This window comes from Leuresthes tenuis, unplaced genomic scaffold (assembly GCF_036924035.1).
Source record: "Leuresthes tenuis unplaced genomic scaffold, fLeuTen1.0.hap1 SCAF_21, whole genome shotgun sequence".
NCBI classification, from domain to species: Eukaryota; Metazoa; Chordata; class Actinopteri; order Atheriniformes; family Atherinopsidae; genus Leuresthes; species Leuresthes tenuis.
The window spans coordinates 25170274-25193377 of NW_027325375.1; the positions used below are offsets into that span (position 1 = coordinate 25170274).

Here is a 23104-nt window from a genome sequence, read left to right on the forward strand (position 1 = left end):
TTTTAATGAGAGGCAAATCTGGACCAGCGTCCCTCCGTTTTGTGCTTGGGTGACAATAAAACACTTGACTCAATTCACTGCATTTTATGTGACTGTTCACCAAAGGGAGCAAACACGCAAATAAGTAAGGCTTGAATTGGAGCACAGCATTTCCTATTGAATTTAATTCAGCCTGGCCCATTGCTAACAGGGTTATAACAGTCAGCACAGAGTGGCAATAGAGTTTGATCCAGAGTGGCGGTCCAGGCATTGTACTGGAAGGGGCAGTTGAATTTCTATTTGCAGTGTCTTGGGGAGAATAAAATTCACGAATACTGTGTTAGATTCCAAAATATGGCACTACGGCATATTGTCTTTCTGTCACTTCTGACTATTGTAGATTTCAGATTTCTACAGCTGAATGCAGGCCTGCACATGTTAATATGACACATGAGCACTTTTTGCGATTAGTGTTTTGCAATAAAATACACCAGTGTTTTCTGTGTCTGGGATGAAAGCGATTCACTGTCATGCTTGGCTGCCAGGTTATCACACACCTTCCTGCTCAACAATCACATTCAATCTCTTTCTCTCATTTGCACTGCTGTGAACCTGTTTCACCATATTTGGGAGCAGCTTTCCATTTCTTGCTACAGCACTGGGGGGGGGGGAAATTTCAGGGTTAATTTAGGTAATTTAGTTGGAAAAAGCTGTGTTGAGTCTTTGTATGTAGCTCAACACTCTCTGGTCAGTTTTATTTTGTTTTGCCTCCCTCCTATGAAATCTTTGCCATGGATGTACCAACACAAACCCTTTGCACCAAATAAAAGAAGTAAACACGTGAAGGTATTTGCTATTCATTCATCTACACAAAGCCATCTGCAGCCTTGCAGCTACCTATGAAAACTGGCCACAGCTGATGAACAGTGAAATCTAGTGCTCTTGGATGCCTCTGGCTGCTTTGGCTTCCCTAATCGATATTTTACTCTCCCTGTCTGAAGTCTGCACACCCATCAAAGCTAATGAGGTTTGCAGTCAAACAAGTTGGCAGTCGTGAGAGTTACAATGAGTAATACAAGGAGTTATGATTCAAAGACTGTGAATGTTAAAGAAAATATTAAGAATAATTATGGCCTGGCTTCAAGTGGCCACATCAAAAGGGACAGAATTGATGAAGGAGCATTTTCATTAACCCGAACAAAACCAAATTACAGCACCAAATGTACCAATTCTATGATGGAGTGTCGAAATCTGTCAAATCAGTAGCGATAACGTGTGTATGAGTGAAAAATATAAGTTTATGTGTGAAATGAAATGCCTCTGATAAAACACACAAACACCTGGGGAGTGAAGCAGAGGAGAGGGTGATTACTCTGTGATCATACAAGTCATGTGGATGAGATCAGTCTCATCGACATGTTGACAGACAGAGGTTTTTACCCCAGTCCAGTGTTTCCCAACCCTGGTCCTCAAGGCACACAGCCCTGTGTGTTTTCCACGTTTCCCTGCTCACCTGAATCAAATTAATTGGTCTTAATCAGCCCTCTGTAGAGCTTAAAGAGCTAAAAAGCTGACCCGTTTATTTGAATTAGGTGTGTTGGAGGAAGGGCACATGGAAAATACGCAGGGCTTGAGGACCAGGGGAAACACTGCCCGGTCAACCACCACAGAACCCCCTGGGGTCATCACAGAATGGACAGGCAGTGTAAGAAACTCATAAAATTGCAGAATAAACCTTGATCGCATCTGAAAGTTTGTCAACTGCTAAGCACATGTTCATATTGTATGTGGGGCTTTTTAGGACACGAGAGTAACAGTGAGTTATGTATGAGCAGCTTCAGTTTCATAATTTCTATGAATTAACATGCACCTAAAAGATGGTGTCCAGCCTCTGGCTCTGTGCAAGGTTTGCAGTGAAACTGGGACAGATTAATGCCCAGCTAACTTGACGCCTCTCTCTATTATTCAATGTCTCATCATCTATGTGCCATTATGATAGCCTACCCAGCGTTACTCATGCTATTGGAGCTGGCACACTCTTTCCACCCTTCCTGACTTTTATTCCTCTCTGTTGAGAAGGCTCTGACCACGTTAAACTTTCCACCCTGTCATCCACTCTTATATATATAGCGTTGATTGGGAGTTGGAAGGTTAGTAAACTGTCAGCTACTCGGGTCAATTAGGAGATGAGTGATGGAAGTACTCGCAGCTTTCTATTGCCTGCTGGCTACAGTACAAAGTCCCTTTACATCCCTGTATTTGAGTAAATCTAAGCTGCAGAAATTTTTGTTGTGTCTCTCTGATCATAAATTGTGAAATCCTTTTGCGGATCATACCTGTTTGAATGTGTTGCTCTCAGCTTGATTTAGTAATCCTCTTCTGGTGACTAACAGCAGCTTTGTCATTCCTTTATTATCCCAGCCAATGACTTTAGCAAACTGAGGGATTCATTATTAATTTTGCCATGTTAAATGAGTGTCTTGGTGGTGCAAACAATGAGTCTGTTCAGGCTTCAGCCTCCCTGCATGGCATCTTGGTGTCATGTCGGCCTCTTTCATCACACTGTCCATTCCTCATAAGATTAAGCCACTGAGCCGTGTAAGACCTTGTTGAAATTAAGCTTGTACACCCTGCAGTGGAGAGTACACCGCTGGTTCACAGTTTTACAAAAATAAATGGAAGGTTTGTCAGAAAACACAGACCTCACTGCTGTGCCTTATCCATCCTGTGCAGGACACAGTCAGGGACTCAGAGTCAGAGTAACAACTGAAATGAAGGCTTGAACAAAGATGCAGCCGAACCAGTGTCATTTTCATCCAGACTAAACAGTTAGCAGACTCTGTGGTGTATGTATGATCCTGGCAAATGTAGCTTCAATCCTAAACTAGAAAGATGTCGTAGTTCTTGTTCTTTTAGACCACTAAAGGATATGAGCAACAGGCTTTGATGTACAAAATCTGCAGAATTTTCCTTGCATGTCACTCCTTTTTAGACTGGGAAGACTAAATTGATCCATTTGGAGTTAGTCTCTGATTTGAGGTGGATTCATGGTTTTTTCATGGTTTTTAGTCTTTTCCTCCCATGAAAGGTTTGCAGGGATGCAGTCAGCTCCTGCTGCAGCTTATCTGATCAAGACAACCGCCCTGCAAACTACCCTGGTCAGACTGATAAAGTCTGCTTAGCTAATAACACTTGTAAGAGACTGCTGTCTTGATTTCATTCCTGCATTGATCGTTTTGGGATAACACTGTGCTGTTGTTTGTGAACCCACTCTAGGTTTGTGTATCAGGTTGAATTTGAATGCCTCTGAATCGGAGGGAAGTGGCCTTGGGTTGCAAGCGCACACATGTGTCTTTGTGTGTTTTTTTCCTTCCACCCACAGAAAGGATAGTTTAATAAAGAAGATCATTAAAGTGTCGTTAGGCTGTGAGCTTCAAGGAGTTGTGCCCTTGTAGATAAAACATGGGCCCTCATGGAGAGCTGGGCAGCCTGTATTCAGAGACAGACTGGTTGTAATATGCTTAGGGGATGGCTTTTAAATAACTCCACACAGAGAAACTACAGCAGAATAGACTAACCACACTCACCAGATGACTCTCCTTTTCCATTTCATATATTTGCACCATTTCTACACACTTGTGCTTTACTTTTAGCCCCCAGTGTGTAACTAGAGCATCACAGAAAGCTTCCTACCTCCACCTTTTAGTCGACTGTAACTGTTCACCGCCCTCACAAACCATCGACTTGATCCTCATACAGCTAAAGCACTGTAGCTGCCACAGGAGCATCTTTTCACCCTCAACTGGCATCTCCTGAAATCAATATGGTGTGATAAAAGATGTTTTTTGTTGGGTTTTTCAGCGTTACTAACTACAAAGGTTCAAGCTTTTCTAACAACCCCAGCTCTCCAAGGCTAAAACTATGGTGACACTTAGAAAGGTATTGGAAATGCAACCCGCACTCGGAGTGACTAAGAGCAGCAATGATAGCCCGTAGCACAGTCGATAAATGTTTGGCTGCACCGAGCGGGAGACTTGGCACAATCTGTAAAAGTGAGCTGGTTTCTGGCAGTGAAAGTGTCTGAGAAGGCTGTTCACTGCAGGAGTGCAATGCAGGCGAGGGGCGTTTGTTTTTAGACTCAAATCATTTTGATCATCTGCGTTCATTATATTACAATACATGACAATGCATTTAAAGCTCTGTTCTTCCACCGCTGGGATTCTAAAACTATCCCGGTCATAATTTGATTTTATATATGTAACACCAGGCAACATCAAGCTTTTAAATGGATGTACTCCAGTTGGGATGAAGGATCTACAGTAAATGGCATGCTTGACTTTCACCGTTTTAGCAAAGCCTCTACTGCCACCTAGTGGCTCTGAGATGATCCACCAGCAAAGTACACATATATGCAGCCATGAATAGTGAATTGACTGCATTTGTGTAGCTCTTTTCTAATCTTCCTGACTCTGCAAGCCACATTCCCTCATTTATACAGCACTTCTTAGTCTATGGAGTTCTATAGGTTAGGCAGTGCTTTTTCTGTCGTACACATACAGAACGATGAAAGAATCAGAGGCAAAGTGTGGTTCAGCATCCTGACACTTCAACATGGGACTTGGGATAGATTTGGGAAGCCGGATATCAAACCACCAACCTTAAGACTGGCAGACAACTGCTCTGCCTCCTGAGCTATAATCCAGTTTTGGTTAAATGAAATGATAAAAACAAAACGAACCTGTCAGTAAGAAGCCGCATTTTTTTTATTTTCTGTAAGAGTTTAACCTCATAAAGCGGTGAAAATGTTAGAAAAAACTTTGACATAAACATCTTTTTAATCTTGTGTTTGACTTAGCTCTTCCTTCCAGTCGCTTATATGAACGTGTTCCACACTAACGTGCTACATTTTTATTTCCTCTGCAGTGTTCATCATGGCAAGCGGACTGCTGGTCTACCCTTTCGGCCTTAACTCTTCACTGGTCCGGTCTTTCTGCGGAGACTCTGACATCTACTACGCCGGCGAGTGCCAGATTGGCTGGGGCTACATGCTGGCTATTGTTGGAGTCATGCTCACTGTCTTCTTGCCCTTTTTTGCCAAATATGCACCAAAGGAGCATCTGTCCCCCACCCCTTTGCCCACTCTGTTATAGTTATCGCATCGTGTTTTTGTCCCTCCTGACTGCTCTCTCTGACCAGGGCTTGATCTCGTGGAAAAACACCCACATTGGAGAGCCCCGCTCGGGGATGACTGAAGCTAACACGACAGCAACAAACTCTGTCTTCCTGCATCTGTAATTAATTCAGAATCAGTTAATTTAAATGGAATGTTTTATATTACAATGACACTCTGTGGCTATAATGTTCGGTCTCAAATCCATCATGAGTTCTTCAGTTGTTTTGGAGATGATGCAGAAAGAAACGATAAACTCAAGAAAATACCACAAACGTAAGAACCTGCTTAAACTTTCAGTGTTTGCCTTGTTTTTGTTTTTTCTTTTTCTTCTAATAAAAGGAAGTCGACACATGTAACATTCCAAAACAGACTTGACTTTGTCAGCATACACAGTAGAGAGTGGAAGCATGATGTTTTATGGTGTCATGGCTCCAGCCATCCAGTAATGTTTCAGAGAAAGGATTATAAAAGAAAACTAGACAAGAGAGGCACTCTTGGATCTTGACAGCTGTGTCTCAGCCCAAAGGAGCTGCATCGACACTACAGTGTGCTGAGAGGTTTGTACAGTCAATAAGGCCTTGATTAAAGAGAGTGGACCTTTAAAGTGTCAAATTAACACACTAATATGAGAGCTCGGACGCTTTGAAGGACTTTTCTCCTCAGACTTTTCCTGCCGTCCAGTCTTGTGACCTGAGGTGTACCAGTGGGAGTCCAGAAAATGCTCCACTTTTAATGACATCGAGTAAAAGTCACAAAGAGATGGACGACAAACGCAGCATTGGACCTGCCGGGAGGACGAGCTTGGAACCGCCTCCTCATACAAAAAGGCAAATCATGACATGTAGTTTAATCAAAAAAGAAGAAAATGGGTTGGGATGCTGCATCTTTTTGTCAACCTTTTTCCCAGATTTCTTTGTGTAATGTACTTTGCTTGTTTTTTCTGTCTACAACACGATACTAAACACTAATTCAGGAAAAAAAAAAAAAAAGATCGCAAAAGGCTTGAATTTGGGATGTGGGATTTTGAATTTTTTTTTGTAGAAAAATGCATGAAAAGACAGGCTTTGTTAATGTTAAAACGACTGATTTAGATTTTAAATGTGATCCGACCAACTTGTGCCTTTCAACACATCCGAGACAAGTGTTTCATGCAGTTATCAGGTAATCATCCCTCTCCGCTGAATACCGCGGCTCCCGTTGTGTGATGTGATGTTTTTTCTCTTCCATTTTCCCTCTCGGTGGTAAAGTGTCTCTTCTCTACTTGATGCAGTGTGATCTCATTAACTTGAGAAAACATTCTGGTGGAAAAAAAACAGATGTCTTTGAATCCCTGCTGATAATGGCTGAGAGGAAAGCAATGTACTCGTGCTCAATTATGCCCTGAGACGTTTTTGCCAATTATCCAGAAGAGGTGAATCACTTGAATTGCTGTATTAAAAGGTTATGACACGCAGCTAACAGATTAATTCCTGGCATCCTTGTCTTATGTGATTTAGAATATGAGTGACAGCAGAAAGGAGCTGTAAGAACGTAACCTCGGCCCTGGTTTTCACTGCGGAGCTGACGCATTTTTCACTTTACGTTTAAAATGTGACTTTAAGATAATTTGCTCCTCAACCAAGCTTGCACCATTCCTGTCATGTTGGAAGAACAAAATGTCTACTTCTCAGCTTAATGTTCCTGTACACTGCCAGTGTCATCAAGCCTGACTTCCTTTTCTAGTGGGTGTTAATGTGCGTAATCGTGTTGAATTATGGGTTGGAGTTTACTAACGGAGTGAAGTTTTAATAATTCCCATATTTGGGTTCCCGTGATGACATGCCCTGATAAATGACTGTGATTATGTTGCCATGTTTGAAAGATGAGCCTGGAGAGGAAACATTGGTATTGTGCTGAACCTCATACTGTGCTTGACTGTGTGGGAGCGACTGCACCGGACTTATTCCCCTATTTGTTGACTGTTGTGTGTAAAGTCGAAGCACTGGTGAAACTGTTTTGGTAGAGTAGAATTATTGTTTTTTTCCATTGTGATGTTTGACTGTAAATAAACTAACTGTCCTTGATATCACCTTATTCCGAACTTCCCCCGTTTTTCAAAAATGATTCTATTTTTTTCCCGATATTACGTCTTCGTGTTTGCGTTCCCTGGATTTACTTGTTGTTCTGTGATATTTTCTTTGTAATAAAAACATTTCATAACTGACAAAAAGAGGCTTTGTTTTCCATGAAGGTTTTACTTAAATAATCTTTTATTTTGTTCACCAAAAAACTATTCCAAAACATCTAAGATCACAAAACTGATGTGAACTGTTGCAAAATACAAGAAAATAGGAGCAGCGCCCTTCACAGGTTAAAAGTTACAAGTTGAATCATGTTTTTTTAAAACCTTCCGACAAAAACTATTAGGAAAAAATACATCAAAACTCAGTTTCACACATGGAACTTGTATACTTTTCCTTTGTGGCTGTGATGTTGCCTAAAATACCTGCACCTGTGCTCAGACTTCACTGAGTGCCTTGACCAGCGCTCTCATTTCTGCATCACATGCTCCGACAGCTTCCTGAGCATTCCTCAGCTCTGACGGCAGACCGGGTCTGACAGACACACACATCAGAACGTTTCTGCTCCGGTCGTAGTTGCCAACACAGCGGTGGACCTGACCACGGATGAGTCGGGGCAGAACTTGCTCCTGTTGGACGAGAAACTGCTGTGCTTTTTTTGTGACAGCTGACGGTACTTTTAATAACTCTAAAGTGCCCGTTCTGATAGTTTTTGTGTTTTATCGGATATAAAAGCCTCTAAATTCCAACCATGAAGATGGTTATACACAGTACTGTGCAAAAGTCCTCAGCCACTCTTTCTTTATATTCCAAGCAGCCAGACATTCATGTAATATTTTAATGTGGTCTTGAGCAATAGTTTTCCAGGCTTTCTGAAGGTTTTTAAACTTTTTCTTTGGACAATGAACGATTTTTCTCTCATTTTCAGTCCAGTCCTTGTACCTGACCATTTTATGAAGAATGTGTTTTTTTTCTATGAGTCATTCAAGCATAAAAAAGACACATAACTCGAAGGATTAACCAGTGCTGTGGCTGCACATTACAAACAACTTAGCAAAGATCCAATCTAAACATTATATTTAGCCACTTTGTTAAGCAGCCTTTGCATCTATGCAAAAACATCAAAGAAAACAGACATTAAAATGTACTTTTGCAATTCAATTCAGTTTTATTTATTTAGGACCCAACCACAACAAATATCTCCTCAATGCTCTCCAAGGATAGTCCGATTTAAAACAGTTTTCATCCAATTTATTGTAAACCAAACATAATCCAATAAATCGAATTCTTTCAAATCCAAATTAGAAAAAAATACAATACCAATTAAAAAACAAGTTGCCTTGCTAAGGAGAGCTATAGACTGCATCGAAACAACTCTCTGACTCAGCCCTGTCCTGAGTATGCACAAGGCAATAGTGGAAATAAAACCTCCCTTTTATGAGGAAGAAACCTCTGGGAGAACCAAACAGGAAGAGCAGCCATCTGCCTCAACCGGCTCGAGGTAGCACCAACAAGGTGATTCCCAAAGCGCTATTAGCTGACAACTTGGCATATCTAAGAATGGTGTGGAGTGTGTCCTTAAAAAAAAGTGAGGTTACTTTTTATAGAGATGTACTGTTCCTATTAATATTTGCACGTTTCAGTAAGTCCCTGCACCTGTCTCCTGTTTTCCTGAGTGGCTCAAGACTTTTGCACAATTTGACAAATCTCTGTTTAAAACAAACTCCATCACAATTCTACTCACGTTTTCATAAAAGACACACTGCACAACGTCCTTTCCATCTCTCATGAGGAAGTTCTTGGCTCCATAGCTCCCCAGTGTGACGGCAGAGTCCAGAGTTGCTGTGAGAGATGCACTGTCATATTAATGAGGTTAAAAAAAACACTTAGCGCTCCATAAAGGAGAAAGGAAAAGCAACTGCAAATCAACTGACCAAATATCTCAAACAAGTAAGGCACTTTGTCTTTGAACTGGCTCCAGTGTTTCATTCCATCAATAACTGCAGTCATGATCCTCAGTGAGTTTTCAATGGCTGGCTTCTCTGAAAATGTTTCCTGCCGAACACGGCAATAATAATGATAACAACATGAATGACACCCTGATCACTAACAATAACATTTCAATACTTTAAAAGCAGAATTTGAAATTCCTCTTCATTATTGTATATTTTCCATACACTTCTCTACCTGAGCTTTAGCTGGTTTAGCAGTTTGAGGTTGAGTTGAGCTCTTTTTTCCCACAAAGGGGGATCTCTGGAGCTCAAAGCTGTTAGTAAATTTCCAGGAGTTGTTAGGTGGTTGTGCAGCAGGAGCCGATGGCCTCCTGGCTTGTGCTTCGGGAGAAGGAAGAGGTCTTGACTGCTGGGAATACTGATGTGTGGAGATGGGTGGTTTGCGAGAGGGCTGCTGAGCTATTTGAGAGAAGCCTGGCTTGCTTTGTTCCTTCCCGCTGTCACAAGGGCCTCGATGTTCAATCTGTCTGGAATCAACTCTGGAGTTGAAAATCAGTTGTCTGACTGAATGGCCGGACTGTCCCATCATGGGTCTGAAATGAAAATAAACCTAACTAGATAAACCTTTTATTCTTATCCAGGAAACTTCTGGTACATAGCTGCTAGATACAAAGCAACAAAAAAAAAGCAAAATCTTCTGTGTTTGGCTTTGCTATTTCAGATATTTAACTCTTTTATTTGAGTTGTTAATGTATCATAACAGCTGGGGCAGGACACTGTACGGCATACGAATGGTTACCTTATGGCTCCTGGTTTGTATGGATGTGGCATGGGTGCGTTGGATCTCATTGTAGGGGAAGGTCCGGGAGTTGGTCTGTTGCTGCTGTACTGCTGTGGTGAAGCAGACTGTTGGATGCTTTGTCTCTTCCACTGGTTGCTTTTAGGTGCATCAGAAGAGTGACCTGAGACCTGGTAAGATCCATATGTACCTAAGGAAAGTTCAATACAATCTTGGTAGTAAATTATCCTGTAGCTATGTTTGTTTGTGGGTGTGAGGGAGCCAGTTTATCACTACACTGTCCAATTTTTACAAAAAAAAGCCATTAAAGGTATGATGAAGCAAGGGATTACAGTTTTAAGTGGATAAGGCATACATCTCAATCATATAATTATATTGTTTAAGATAACTTATTACATAATTTGAAATGTTTCAGTGGGCGTTCTGCCACCTCGTGACCAGTGAATATTTTACCTGAGGCGCTGTGAGGTGCAGCTGAGCTGGTGCTTGCCATAAACTCACTGTGGGAAAAGAATTCATTCTCACAGGGAGTAGATGTCAGAGGAATCCTATTTCTTTTCCTATGGTTAAAGAGGAAGACTGGTGGAGAAAGCAGAGAAAACACAGAAACATAACACTTCTTATGACATGCAACAGATTTAGTGATAATACATACTTTCCGTTGCATTAAATGTCGTAAAAACAAAACAGGAAGAAAGAAACTGTGACAAAAATCCACTGAATTTCACACGAACAAGCATATTACACCTGGTTGGAATCAAGGTTACCTATAACTGTGATATTAGTACACTGGAGTGCACACTGAGATATAAATCTCCACCTACCTGTTGCTGGCTTATCTGGCTGGTGCTCTTGTCTCTTCATCGTGACTGCTGAAACTACAGTTCATTCAGCTAGCGGCTGGTGTTAGCATGACAAAAAAAGGCACAGAGAGAAGAAGTCCTTATTCAAAATTAGTGCTTTAGTTTCAGACACTGTTTAGTGTTGTACATACAGCGTTACAGTAATTGGTCTACAAACGTAGGAGGTCAAATTAAGGCTGCTTAAACTGCCTTGTCTTTTCAGTTTAGCAACAGGGTGATGTTAATCTACAAAAGTTAGCCTAGCTTCACATTTTTAACTCATCTAGCTAAGAAGCAACACGGTTATACAATAAAAGTACTTCCAACTGTTTACTTTTTCTACCACTTATTATTCCCTATGAACAACATACATTATTTACCTTTTTAAGCACAAATTAGCTCAAAGCGAAGGAAATAAATGGACGACGCAATATATTGTACAGTTTGGCACCTTAAAAAAAGGCACGCGCCAAAATTCAGTGGCGACGATGTTGCCTTCCTACTCCAGAAGAAAGTTCGGAATTCACAATTACATAATGGGAGTTTAGGCACGCGTCTTCTTTGAGTAGAAAAAGAAATTACGTGAGTCTTCGTTAAATTATGTTGTTTGGTCGACATTTTAAAAAATTAATGCATGAATAGATTAAAAAAAGAAGAAAAAATAAAGAAACCCATGTCATAGATAACAGGCTCTAATTCTAATTTCTGAACGTCAGTATCAGAGATAAAAATACTGGACTTTACTGCTAGTTTTGGTCACTCTTTAGACCTTGAAATAAATATATTGTAAAACCACTGGCCATCTATTCTTCTTCTTTCTAATAAGTCACAATCAATCATTCAACAGATAAATGACCATGAAATACCTGAACTTTAAGAAATTAGAATAAATACTTTGTTTGTTGAAATATTCTGATAGCAGGTGATGCAGTGAAGCTTGGCAAATCTTCGACTTTTGCAAAGATATTCCTTATTCTAAGATAACAAAAATATGACAAACCAGGAATTTGAATGTTTCTAAGAATGCAAAACTTGATAATAAATGTGAAAGTAGTATTTTGAAAAAGCTTTTATTTGCCAATCGGAAGGTTGGTTGTTCGACTCCCGGCTTCCCTGGACCACATATCGAAGTGTCCTTGGGCAAGACACTGAACCTACCACTACCCATGCGTCCGTCGGTGTGTGAATGAGTGTGACAGAGAGAATAACACTATGTAGCTTGTAACATTGCATACATCAAGATGTGCTGTCTGTATGAATGGGTAAACCGTTTTGAGAGGTCGACTAGTCCATTTACCATTATAAAGTAGTGCTGGATAGAGAAAGCTGGACTGAGAAATAAAATAACAAAAATGTATCTGCCTGTCTGATCTCTTAAAGTAGAGAGCTAACAACCAGCCTGCAGATTTTGACACCATTAAATCCTACTTATAGGTACTAATGTCATCGCCCCTCTCCTGTCCCACGTAGAATACAGCTAACCTTATAGTTAATACAGTTAATTTAAGAGGACAACTAAGACCTGCAAAGGAGACTAATAGTAGCAATCTAATAATTTCAGGATCATATAGACTTCAGGTGTGTCTTTAAAAAATATAGAAATTAAAAAGGGACAAAGGTTACAAGAGAACCAGCTTTGAGACTGAATTTTTGACATCCTATCGATGTGCAAAAGCCCCTTTTATGTCTTATGTTTCATATATTTGTGAATATAATATGGATGTGTATTTTTATTTTCTAATTAAAAGATTGCTTTTGTGTGATATTCCAAAGTCTTTAATAAACAATTTTGTTTAAACTTGATTTAATCCTCAATCAATCCTTTCTACCAACCTCATTTTGTAAAAATGACCTAGTAACGGAGATGGAATGTAATTTGATGTTAAACAGAAATAGAAATATCATTGAGTAATATCGTGTATCTTGTGTAACACAAACTTGGGCATGGTTCTCCCTCGTCTTTCTGGAAGTTTCCGTTCGAGGGGTATATATTGTTCTGAAAACCCGCATGAGTGAGACGTTCAGCTACACGCTGATTGCGTATTTTCCTCATACTAACCTGGCAACTTGCAGACGTTGTTCAGGGGGAGGCGCTAGTCCGCAGTAGTTTCTGGAAGGAGCCTCATGCTTGCACCATGGAGAAAGTGAGTGTGCTGTGAATACCTTAATGTTTAATCGTTTTCTAAATTAGTGTCTTAGAAATATTGATTATTTGTTGCAATAATATTTATTTTTGTATTTCTTACTTTTAGTAAATTGAAGATAAGTGTCGTTAGCAGCATTTTACAATGAAAGATGCTACTGTTTGCTAACATCAGCAAGCTAGCTTGTTAGCTTAGCGTCATTCACTCTTGGCTGAGATTCTACCGTTGGGCTCGATGATATTACTCAAAATAAAACACCTCGATAACACTAGTCAAAGATGTTAAGATTTGAAATCCTACAAAAAAGCAGACAGAGGTTACTGGTCAGCTGTTCATTTGTGCGCGGTTATAGCTAATTAGCGATTGCAAAGGACAACGTTGGCTGTTAAGCTAGCGTATTTATTACATATATGAGACGGCTTCCAACATTGAAGTTGTCAATATAAGATGTGCATGCCACTTTTGCCATTGCGTCTGGTTCTACTTGGCTAATCGGGATACTAACCCTTATCATTCTTAGGAGAAAAATCTTAAAGAGTAACCCGAGTTAGCTAAATTTCCGTGTCACAGCTAACATGAGTTTGTCATTTGACCGCTGTATTTGAATTGTGACGTAGACGTTCAAGCCGCAGTCATATTTTTTTTCTTCCTAATGTTGTGCCTGAGAACCGATAGTGTTAACTGCGGTAGTCCGTGTGTGGCACATGCTGCGGGAGTATTTTTGGATCAGCTTCAGCGTTGTCTTCACCAGCCTGCGCTCAGACCGGAGGATCATTCTAGATGCACACGCTGCCGTCATGGCGACCGCCGCATTTCGACGGCAACTGTCGCGACCACTTGGATTTCCCAATTTCCCAATTAGATTAATTTTGGCATAAACCAGTGGCTCCATGTGGGGTAGCTTTCATGGTTATAAACTGAGACATGCATGTAGTATGATCTCTGCATAAAATCAAGACAGGCCTGGATGTGTGTAACTGAGAATACTTTGAGGAATTATTGCTAAAGCAGGACTATTCATATTAGAAATTCCTAGAAGAATTATTCGGCTGCTATTCCTTTCCCTAACCATTACACCCTCTTCATCACTACAGTTATATTATTCTACTAATATTATCCCTGGTTACATTATTGTATCAGGGTACAGTTTAGTGTCTTTACTAATGCTTATGTGACCAGCTTTTCCTCATTGAGTTAATTGTGCATTAGATTTAATTCTTTTGTTGCTTGTTCAATTCAATTTTATTTATATAGCGCCAAATTACAACAATTGTCATCTCAAGGCACTTAAATAATATAGTCCAATTCAAGCCAATTAGAATTCAATTCATGTAATCATAATCCAATTGTTGAAGAGTAGAAACTTTTATTTATACATATAACATTATTTGCACTTTGACTGCTCGCATGAATGCCTTTTGTCTGTAGCTTACCTACAAATGGAAGCAGGCTGGGATATAACTCTTATATATAACAGGATGTTATAACTTATGTTCATGATTGTCTCTTGTGCACTGATCTGAGGGCTGAAGAAATTATAATTATGTGCTGCATAGACAAAGTTTTCATAAGTTATCAGCGCGTCACGATTTATGAGGAGCAACCGGACAGTTCATTTTCTTTTTTTTTTTTTTTACTGAAGGAAAATTATGTTGAAGCAAAGGAGATATATTTAAAATGTTAGACTGCATGTTTTATATTGAAAGTAAAACTGCATAAAATTTGCAGGACAAATGTGCTCTTCCCATTGTCCACGCAAACCCTATAACTCCAGTTTGACCCTCTAACAAGGCTAGTTATTTTGTCAATTTATTATGATGAACATAAGCCACGGATTACTTTAAAAGCAGAGTATTCGATCAAATAATTGCAGAGCTATATCCGCAGTGTGTGCAGCAATGATGGGTTTGACCCTGTGGAATGGAGTTTTTGATTAATATTTTGATGAAAGAGCTAACAGTGTGTAGGCTTAGGGGATGACACTCTGCCTGGATTGAATACTGACGTTAACATGAGCGCTGACTAGCAAAGAAGCACAGACACCAGCTTCACTGGACAATCCTCATTGTTTAAAGTTGGTTTAGTTCCTCCAAGAAGCAAACCTGTTTCCAGTTTGCCTTCTGTCTTTTCCACAGCAGAGCATACCCTTAAAGACAAACAGCAGCACAGACGCAACCAAGAGCAGCTCAGATGGATCCACATTTCTCATCCACCCATTCTTTTATTTATTTATTTTTATATATACCCATTTAGTCCATCTCAGGATCACAGCCTATCTCAGCTACAGCCAACTAAGTGGCAGCACAATTCTATAACATGTAGATGTGTCTTTGTACAGTCGTACACTGAGAGCCCACAGAGGTACATTCAGACCACAGAAGCGCAGCGTGCTGCAGATTAAATCTCTTTAATGAAATACTTACAATGGCAACGATAATGTGGAATGTGCCATTTAGGTTCAGTAAAAGTGCCTCATTGATTTTATCATATAGTACACAATTTACATTTCTTTACTTGACTCCAAGCTCTCTAAATAATTGACACCAGCCACAGATTCAGCGTGAGTGGTGATCTTAGGCTAAAATGCATAAGAACCAGTGATGTTTCAGCTTACTTCAGGAGAAGTAGTAAAAGTGTGGGCAGAGCTGTTGCATTTTAAATGACCTGGTCTGTGATCATGTGACAAGTCTAATTTTCCACTTGCATTTGATCTTGATATAATCTGTTTTGTTTTCACTTGCAAATCAAAAATACTGAGTAATTTCTCTTTGCATCACTTTTGCACCTGTCTGACATGAACAGCTGAACGGTTGTCACTTTCTTTTTTCAGTTCTGCCAACAACAGCTGCAAATGACGTACTCTCGTCATCAGCCACATCTATATTGGGGATTCTGTGCATGCGAATTTCAAGCTGCAGTATTGTAAATGTGATTGTTTGTGTGCTTTGCAGGTTTCAGGATTGAAGGACCAGGGCAACAAGGCTCTGAGTGCAGGAAACATCGATGAAGCTGTGCGTTGCTACACCGAAGCCTTGACTCTTGACCCGTCAAACCACGTTCTGTTCAGTAACCGCTCAGCTGCCTACGCTAAAAAAGGCAGTTATGAGAGTGCTCTCCAGGATGCGTGTCAGACCATCAAAATCAAGCCTGACTGGGGCAAGGTAAGCCTTGTTCTGATAATATTAGTTCAGATCTTTTGGGAACTAAAATTGAGTGTAATCTAAAAATAGTACAACTTTGATCGACCAGGGGTATTCCCGCAAAGCTGCTGCTTTGGAATTTCTTGGCCGGTTTGAGGATGCTAGAGCAACATACCAGGAGGGACTCCGCCAAGAGCCAAGTAATCAGCAGCTAAAGGAGGGTTTGCAGAACATTGAGGCCCGACTTCCAGGTATGAATAAGAGTGTTTGTTTGTTCTTTATACAAATAAAGAGGCATAATGATGTGAAAATAGTGAGTCACTTTTCATCACTACAAGAAGGTTTGGCAATGGCTGCTTATAGGATCTTTATGTAAATCTGCATTACACCTGCCCAAGTTTTAAAAATGGAGGTTGTCCAAATAAAGTTTAAGAGATTAGAGAAAGCTGATGAATTTAATTCATATCAGTGGTGAATGTGTGTGCATTCTGAATCCCTGTGTATGACCACTGATGAAAATGAACTTTGCTTCTCAAGAGAAATCAATGATGAACCCTTTCGCCATGCCCAACCTGTATCAGAAGCTGGAGACGGATCCTCGGACCCGTGAGCTCTTGTCAGACCCTAGCTACAGAGAACTGCTGGAGCAGCTGAAGAAAAAACCATCGGATCTTGGCACGTAAGTCTATTTTCTAAACTTTGATGTCTTTCTTGACAGCTGATATGAGGCCTTTGTGCTGATATGCTATGTTTGCTTTTCATCAAACGTACTGCTGTGCTTTATGACCAAACATTTTGGTCTATTCTGTCCAAAGGACATTGTTCCAAAAGTCTTGTGGTTTGTACAAATATCTTTTTCTTAGTCATCAACCTTATAATCTCAGTCTGAGGTGTAGCTCTTGGGTTTTTTGCAGTTTCCCTGAGCACTGCACAGTCTGACTTTGAGGTGAACTTGCAGGAAAGTCCTCTCCCATGAAGATTTTTAGCTTTCTTGAATGTTTTCCACTTGTGAATAATCTTTGTTTCTGTAGAGTAATGGACTCCAAATAGTTTGGAAATGGGCAGCAGCAATTATTTCTCTCAGATCCCTGCTGATGTCTTTCTCCTTTATATTGCGTTAACGCACACCTGAATGCTTCCGATCAGTAAACTACCAAAACTTCTGCTTCCACAGACATGTTAACACCTGTTAAAGATGATTTAAGTGCAGTTGATTAGCAGCACCTGTCTGCTACTAACCATCTTTATTTCTTACTGAAGCAGTAGGAGTACAGTGTACACTTATTCTGCGTTTTGGCTTCATTTTTAATAACCAATTCATTACACTAAAGCCATTTTAAGGTATTCGTGTCACAGATGAGACGGAAGATTAATAGCTTCAATCTTCTGAAGCGATGTGGCGTTCAGTCATTCACACATTGCTCACTTCTCTGTTAATGTTCATCAATCTTCATTCATACATGCCTGTAAAAGAATTGAAAGAGCTTTGGCACGTGTGCAATATTTGCCATTCGAACAAGAGTGGAAAGTACTTCATGTGAGCCTGAGAAAAATCACATGACATGACACCGACAAGTCGCAGTATATGAAGCAAATGTGAATAAGATTTTTTTTTAAAAAGTGGGTTGAATTGGTAAGAATAAAAAAAAAAAAAAAACAAGGCAAAACTGTGACATTTTAATTGCAGTTGTTTGTGTGTTACTGTCTCCTAGGAAGCTGCAGGATCCAAGAGTGATGACTACACTCTCTGTGCTGCTGGGACTGAACCTCTCTGAGATGGAGGAAGAAGAGGAGCCCACTCCTCCTCCTCCTCCCAAACCCAAAGAAACTCAGCCACCTCCTCCCAAAGAGGAGGACCTCCCTGAAAACAAGAGAATGGTAAATTGGTTCATTCTAAATTTCATGTCCTCTGATAAATTCCAGCTTTGAGTTAAGTTAATCCCTTATTGTCTTCTTTCTTTAACAGGCCTTGAAGGAAAAAGAACTGGGGAATGCTGCATATAAGAATAAGGACTTTGGAAAAGCACTGAAACATTATGAAGAAGCAGTTAAGCATGACCCAACCAACATGACTTATTTATCTAACCAAGCAGGTCGGTACCCTCTCACGTTTGAAACAAACAGAATGCATGTATTAAAATTAATAATGTCTTGTTATAGAATCGATCCAGATGGTTATGATACATTGTGATTGAGCTGTTGTGAATATCTAAATGTTGTGATGTAAGTTTTCTGTCAATGCAAAATTGATATAGTGTAACATCTTTAAAATCTAAATCAATGTTGGCTAATAGACTTTGATTAAAATTTTGGTCAAGCTGACCTAAATTTTTTGTTTCTCCTTAAAGTTAAATTCATGCTGCTTTTTTCTTTTTAATTAAAAACATTTTTTTAAATCATTTCAGCTGTGTATTTCGAGAAGGGAGACTTTGTTAAGTGCAGAGAGCTGTGTGAGAAAGCCATTGATGTTGGCAGAGAGAACCGAGAAGATTACAGACAAATTGCAAAGTGAGTTTTTTTTTTTTTTCCCTCCCACTCTTTTCTGTTGTTCCTAATGGGAAAAGATCTCTTATGGGATTTGGCATAATGCTGCAGAATATATAAACTAAACCACTTACTAGGTTTACTTATGCCTGTGTTGTATTACCTCATGAATGATGAAACGATTTCTACTTATTCTGGGCCGACAGTAAACCTGGAAGTTAAGGGTGATGTGTCAAAGAGAAATGTAGTTTATGGAGATTTTTGGACCAAAAAAGCAGTATTTTTTGACTGTGATGTAAAAGGTAAATGGTTTCACATGCACATTTGTCCACCATTAGATTAGAACATCTTTTATGCTGTTAACAGTACGTTTCCACAGGACTAGAGAAATAAGTCGGTCTGATCAAGATCAGACCACTTTACTCTGCTATTAACATTTGATTAATTAGATAAAGACTCATTCATAGCCCAAGAATGTTGCATTGCAATGAGGCAAATTGGATGGTGCGGCAGATGGATGTTTAGCACGTTTGCTTCTGCTGAATTCATCCATTCTCACACAGACCTGATCATAAGAAGTCAGTTAGGTTCTGCTGAGGTGGCAAAAAAAATAACAAATGTCTCAGATCAGAGATGATGGGGGGTCTATGTGGTCAGCTTTCAGTTCCTGCATTAGAAAGGGGGACCATTATCGATCACTTCCCAGGTGTGTATGAAAAATAAAAATCCAACAGCTAAATACTTTAAACTTTTTAAAGAAATGTGGAATTGTTTAGTTTCTCAAATTTGCATTCTTGTTTTGACCTGATGTGACTTGATGTTGTGTTGAGTGGAGACCACTCACTGAGTAATGATCACAATAAATGTTTTCTGAATGAATTTGTGATTTTTATCCTCAGTGTTACATCTTATTAAATGACGTACATTTTGTGAATAACGATCACATTTAGATTAAAATGGATGACGAAGCAGGATTTGGACTTTAGTAAAGCTAAGCTGTCACTACCAAATGAACATGCATAGTTTCTGTTATTCTCAGCCAGAGTTATCAATCGCTCACATTTTTCAAAGGTCAAGACGCTTAAGTCGAAGCTCCAGAACACGAGTACATTACATCTAACAGAACAATGTTTGTCTACTTTATACAGCCTGTGGTCGGGAAATGTTTTTACTGCAGAAAGAATGTGACCATTAGAATATCTGCTTATTGCTCACTGATTAAGATAACCAGTTTATCACAATCCATCTCTTCCCCTTCTCTTTATAGGGCCCTGGCTCGAATTGGTAACTCCTACTTTAAGCAGGAAAAATACAAGGAAGCAGTTCAGTATTTCAACAAGAGTTTGACGGAGCACCGCACTCCTGATGTCTTGAAGAAATGTCAACAGGTGAAGTGGCTTAAAGAGTTCAAAGGGGGGGGGGGGACGGACGAAACAATCGACCGCATCAGAGGGTCACTTGAATCTTGATACTGTTTGTTTCTGCAGGCAGAGAAGATAGTGAAAGAGCAGGAAAAACTAGCCTACATCAACCCTGAGATGGCACTCGAAGAGAAGAACAAGGGAAATGATGCATTCCAGAAAGGTTTGTAGAATAGTTTAATTGTGTTGATTGCTACTTCATTCTTAGTTTAGGAACGATAACCCCTTCCTCCCTCTCACAGGAGACTACCCAGTCGCCATGAAACATTACGGTGAGGCTATCAAGAGAAACCCAAATGATGCCAAACTCTACAGCAACAGAGCTGCCTGCTACACAAAGCTGTTGGAGTTCCAGCTCGCCCTAAAGGTTAAAAAAGAAAAAAGAAGCACATTTGAGCGTGTTCATGTGATGCTAACATGATTTAAGTGTATATTAGAATTTCATTGTAATGACTTTTTTTTCCTTGTCAGGATTGTGAAGAGTGCATCAAGCTTGAGCCCACATTCAGTGAGTATTTTTGCCATATTTTTCCAAAATATATTTATTTAGTCCATTTCGAAACATCCCAAATTAATGTAAAACATCTGCCCACAGTTAAGGGTTACACACGCAAAGGAGCGGCTTTGGAGGCCATGAAAGATTTTTCCAAAGCAATGGATGCCTACCAGAAGGCCCTAGAGCTGGACTCTTCTTCCAAGGTATTTTACAAGGCACCACTGAGTGAAAGATATGAGGAAAGGTATAGTAGTTGGCATCTATTCGAAGAAGATGGAGTAACCTAACAGTCTAAGAAAAAAAATCTTAGCTAATACCATTCTCACACATGGATTGCTTCTACGAAAACCTTTTTAAAATTCTTCTGGACGGGCCCATCGCAAGAGGGCTGCGAGGCCCATCGCTCATACATATGCATGAAACAAATGTGACGGACAGATGAGTTATATTGGTCAACATGTCGTTATTGTAAATAGCTCAGCTGTGATTTAGCCTTTTCAAATGAAAATAATCAGCCTATCACCAAGTCAGATCAGCTGATGAATGAAGATTCTTTAAAAATTGCATTTTAAAACTACATACCTCACAGAGACATTCACTCTCTACAGTGATGCCAACAAGCAGCTGCAGGGCCTGAATCAAACATTGTGCAGTGCAACGTGTCTTTTCCACCATTTTCATACCAATATTCGGCAGTATGCGCAGGTTTTGGGAGTAAATTCGGTTTCATATTACAGATGTTATGTACTCATGAAGGGAATCGTGCAATGAAGCTTTGTTTCCAGAGCTGAGAGTGAATGCTTTGGATCTTGAGCGCAACTTCATAGTTGAAAGATTACTTTCAGTTCTTTTTTTTAAATTTTTTTTTATGGAGTTTAGAAGTTTTTCCATTTGGAAAAATCCCTCAAGCATCCTTAAATAGTGACAGACTTGTGGTGCGTTTATTACCTATTCCTTGGTAGCTTTAGCCATCCGTGCGTGAGCACAGTTCATGTGCCCCGCGCTACTTTTCTGGCTCTGGATAGTCTGCATTGAACAACACAATATTTTCTATGGAGTTTTTGTGGAGATCTTTCAGCTCCAAAAAAGAACTCTGAAATTCACTGAGTGATGCCATCATTACCGATTAGTTGGGAGGGGGGCTGGTCTGCTATTCGAGATTAACTAAAGAAAACAGAAATTTCCACAGCTTAATTTTGCATTTGTGCACAACACCCAGCACAGACTCTCCTGCTGTGACGTGCATGTGTGAATAAGGACAAAGTCCAGACATGAATCTGAGAGCATTTTCATGTGTGAAAACCTGCAGGAAGCTTCAGAAGGCATGCAGCGCTGTATGGTGAGTCAAGCCATGAGAAATGACAGCCCTGAGGACGTTAAGAAAAGAGCCATGGCTGATCCCGAGGTGCAGCAGATTATGAGCGACCCAGCCATGCGAATGATCCTTGAGCAGATGCAGAAGGACCCTCAGGCACTTAGCGAGTAAGTTGGCAGACTTCAGCGTTAAACATTTCTCGCCCTGTGTTCAAACTGCAGGGTCTAGATTAAAATGTTTCCCGTTTGATCCACAGCCACCTAAAGAACCCAGTTATTGCTCAGAAGATACAGAAGCTCATTGACGTTGGACTGATAGCCATCCGCTGATGTGAGACAAGAGCCACACGTGAGGAAAGTTCAAGACAAGCGTGGAACAACATGCAGATCCCTCAGAAATAATACATCCTCTCTTTTCTTGCCTTTAAAAATTCAAAATTACATGGTCCTCACTGGGACTTTGTGTGTATGTTATTATTTTTTTGTTTTTTTTTTTTTAAATGAGGTTCGCAAAATTGAAATTGTGTTGGGGAGCATCTTGTATGTCTACTGGAAAACATCAAGACTTGGGGCAACTTGATAGGAAAAAAAAACAACTGAATTCACTTGGACAGATGCTGTTATACATCTAAAAATAAACATCACAATGCAGTGCATTGTCGTGCTCTGTGTTTAAAGGGGAAATCCACCCTAAAGCTGTTCTCATATTTGTACTGGTTCAGAGGTTTAATAAATGAATCAAAAATGGAATAACTTGTGCTCAAGTTCAAGATCACAAGTTAAAGTTTTAAACATCTGCCACAGTTCTGGGCACACATTTCTCCAAAGTTCAAGTAGGAATGGTGCTTTAAAGCTGAGGTGTCAATTTTGTGTTACCAGGTGTGTCCTTTTTTTGGGTCATGTCCTACATCTCAGTGGCAAAGCTCAATCTATCCCATCCATCTGCTGCTTTCATTCAGGTTTGGAAATTTCTTAGGCACCTCAGGTATGACATCATTATTCTTATCAGCTATTGTCAGCTTGACAGTTGCAGGTTTGTTAACTTGACAGGAGGTGTATTGACAAAGTGAGTAGATGCCAGCTGACTGGCTTTAGCCTTTCCTTTGCCTCAAAACAGCTGCTCTACAAAACTGCCTGACTTTGATATTTCAGCATCATGGGAAATCTAGTTGAAGGGTGGATTTACCTTTGTAAACAAGCCACTATAGGTTGAGTAACTATTTTCTCCCTATAGGATACATATTAAATATTGACTAGTATTTAAGCCCTTGCGCTACCTGCTATTAATCCCTGTGGTATA

General features: G+C 39.9%; 3 protein-coding genes across 3 annotated transcripts in view; 2 read left to right on the plus strand and 1 right to left on the minus strand.

Annotated features, from left to right (window-relative positions):
• The window catches only part of LOC140279655 (LHFPL tetraspan subfamily member 7 protein), a 101615-nt gene extending 94300 nt beyond the window's left edge, over window positions 1-7315 (plus strand). The window contains exon 3 of the mRNA XM_072374814.1: window positions 4903-7315. Within this exon, the coding sequence (XP_072230915.1) occupies window positions 4903-5129 (227 nt within the window). The 3' untranslated portion in view covers window positions 5130-7315. The remainder of the gene's footprint in view (window positions 1-4902) is intronic.
• Window positions 7316-7647: 332 nt separating this feature from the next.
• LOC140279298 (uncharacterized) lies at window positions 7648-10827 on the minus strand. The gene is made up of 7 exons (XM_072374419.1): window positions 10788-10827; window positions 10417-10542; window positions 9964-10153; window positions 9400-9757; window positions 9147-9267; window positions 8957-9054; window positions 7648-7841 (listed from the first exon to the last, which is right to left on the minus strand). The coding sequence occupies exons 1-7, from the start codon at window positions 10825-10827 to the stop codon at window positions 7650-7652; spliced, it is 1125 nt and encodes a 374-aa protein (XP_072230520.1). The 3' UTR covers window positions 7648-7649.
• A 2035-nt stretch (window positions 10828-12862) lies between these two features.
• On the plus strand, window positions 12863-22557 carry stip1 (stress-induced phosphoprotein 1). The gene is made up of 14 exons (XM_072374511.1): window positions 12863-12949; window positions 15901-16110; window positions 16199-16340; window positions 16627-16768; window positions 17802-17967; window positions 18056-18182; window positions 18495-18597; window positions 19841-19961; window positions 20061-20157; window positions 20237-20361; window positions 20466-20502; window positions 20590-20693; window positions 21800-21972; window positions 22062-22557. Exons 1-14 carry the CDS (start codon window positions 12941-12943, stop codon window positions 22132-22134), a joined length of 1629 nt encoding a protein of 542 aa, XP_072230612.1. The 5' UTR covers window positions 12863-12940; the 3' UTR covers window positions 22135-22557.
• Window positions 22558-23104: the final 547 nt, after the last annotated feature.

Bases quoted from the DNA above. Each gene is read 5' to 3' on its own strand.
- stip1 (XM_072374511.1), top strand. The intron at 16,111-16,198 runs GTAAGCCTTGTT...TTGATCGACCAG, and splicing joins TCAAGCCTGACTGGGGCAAG to GGGTATTCCCGCAAAGCTGC. The intron at 16,341-16,626 runs GTATGAATAAGA...TTGCTTCTCAAG, and splicing joins CATTGAGGCCCGACTTCCAG to AGAAATCAATGATGAACCCT.
- LOC140279298 (XM_072374419.1), bottom strand. From the start codon at position 10,827: ATGAAGAGACAAGAGCACCAGCCAGATAAGCCAGCAACAG. The intron at 9,758-9,963 runs GTAACCATTCGT...TTTTCATTTCAG, and splicing joins TACAAACCAGGAGCCATAAG to ACCCATGATGGGACAGTCCG. The intron at 9,268-9,399 runs GTAGAGAAGTGT...CGTGTTCGGCAG, and splicing joins CTAAACCAGCTAAAGCTCAG to GAAACATTTTCAGAGAAGCC.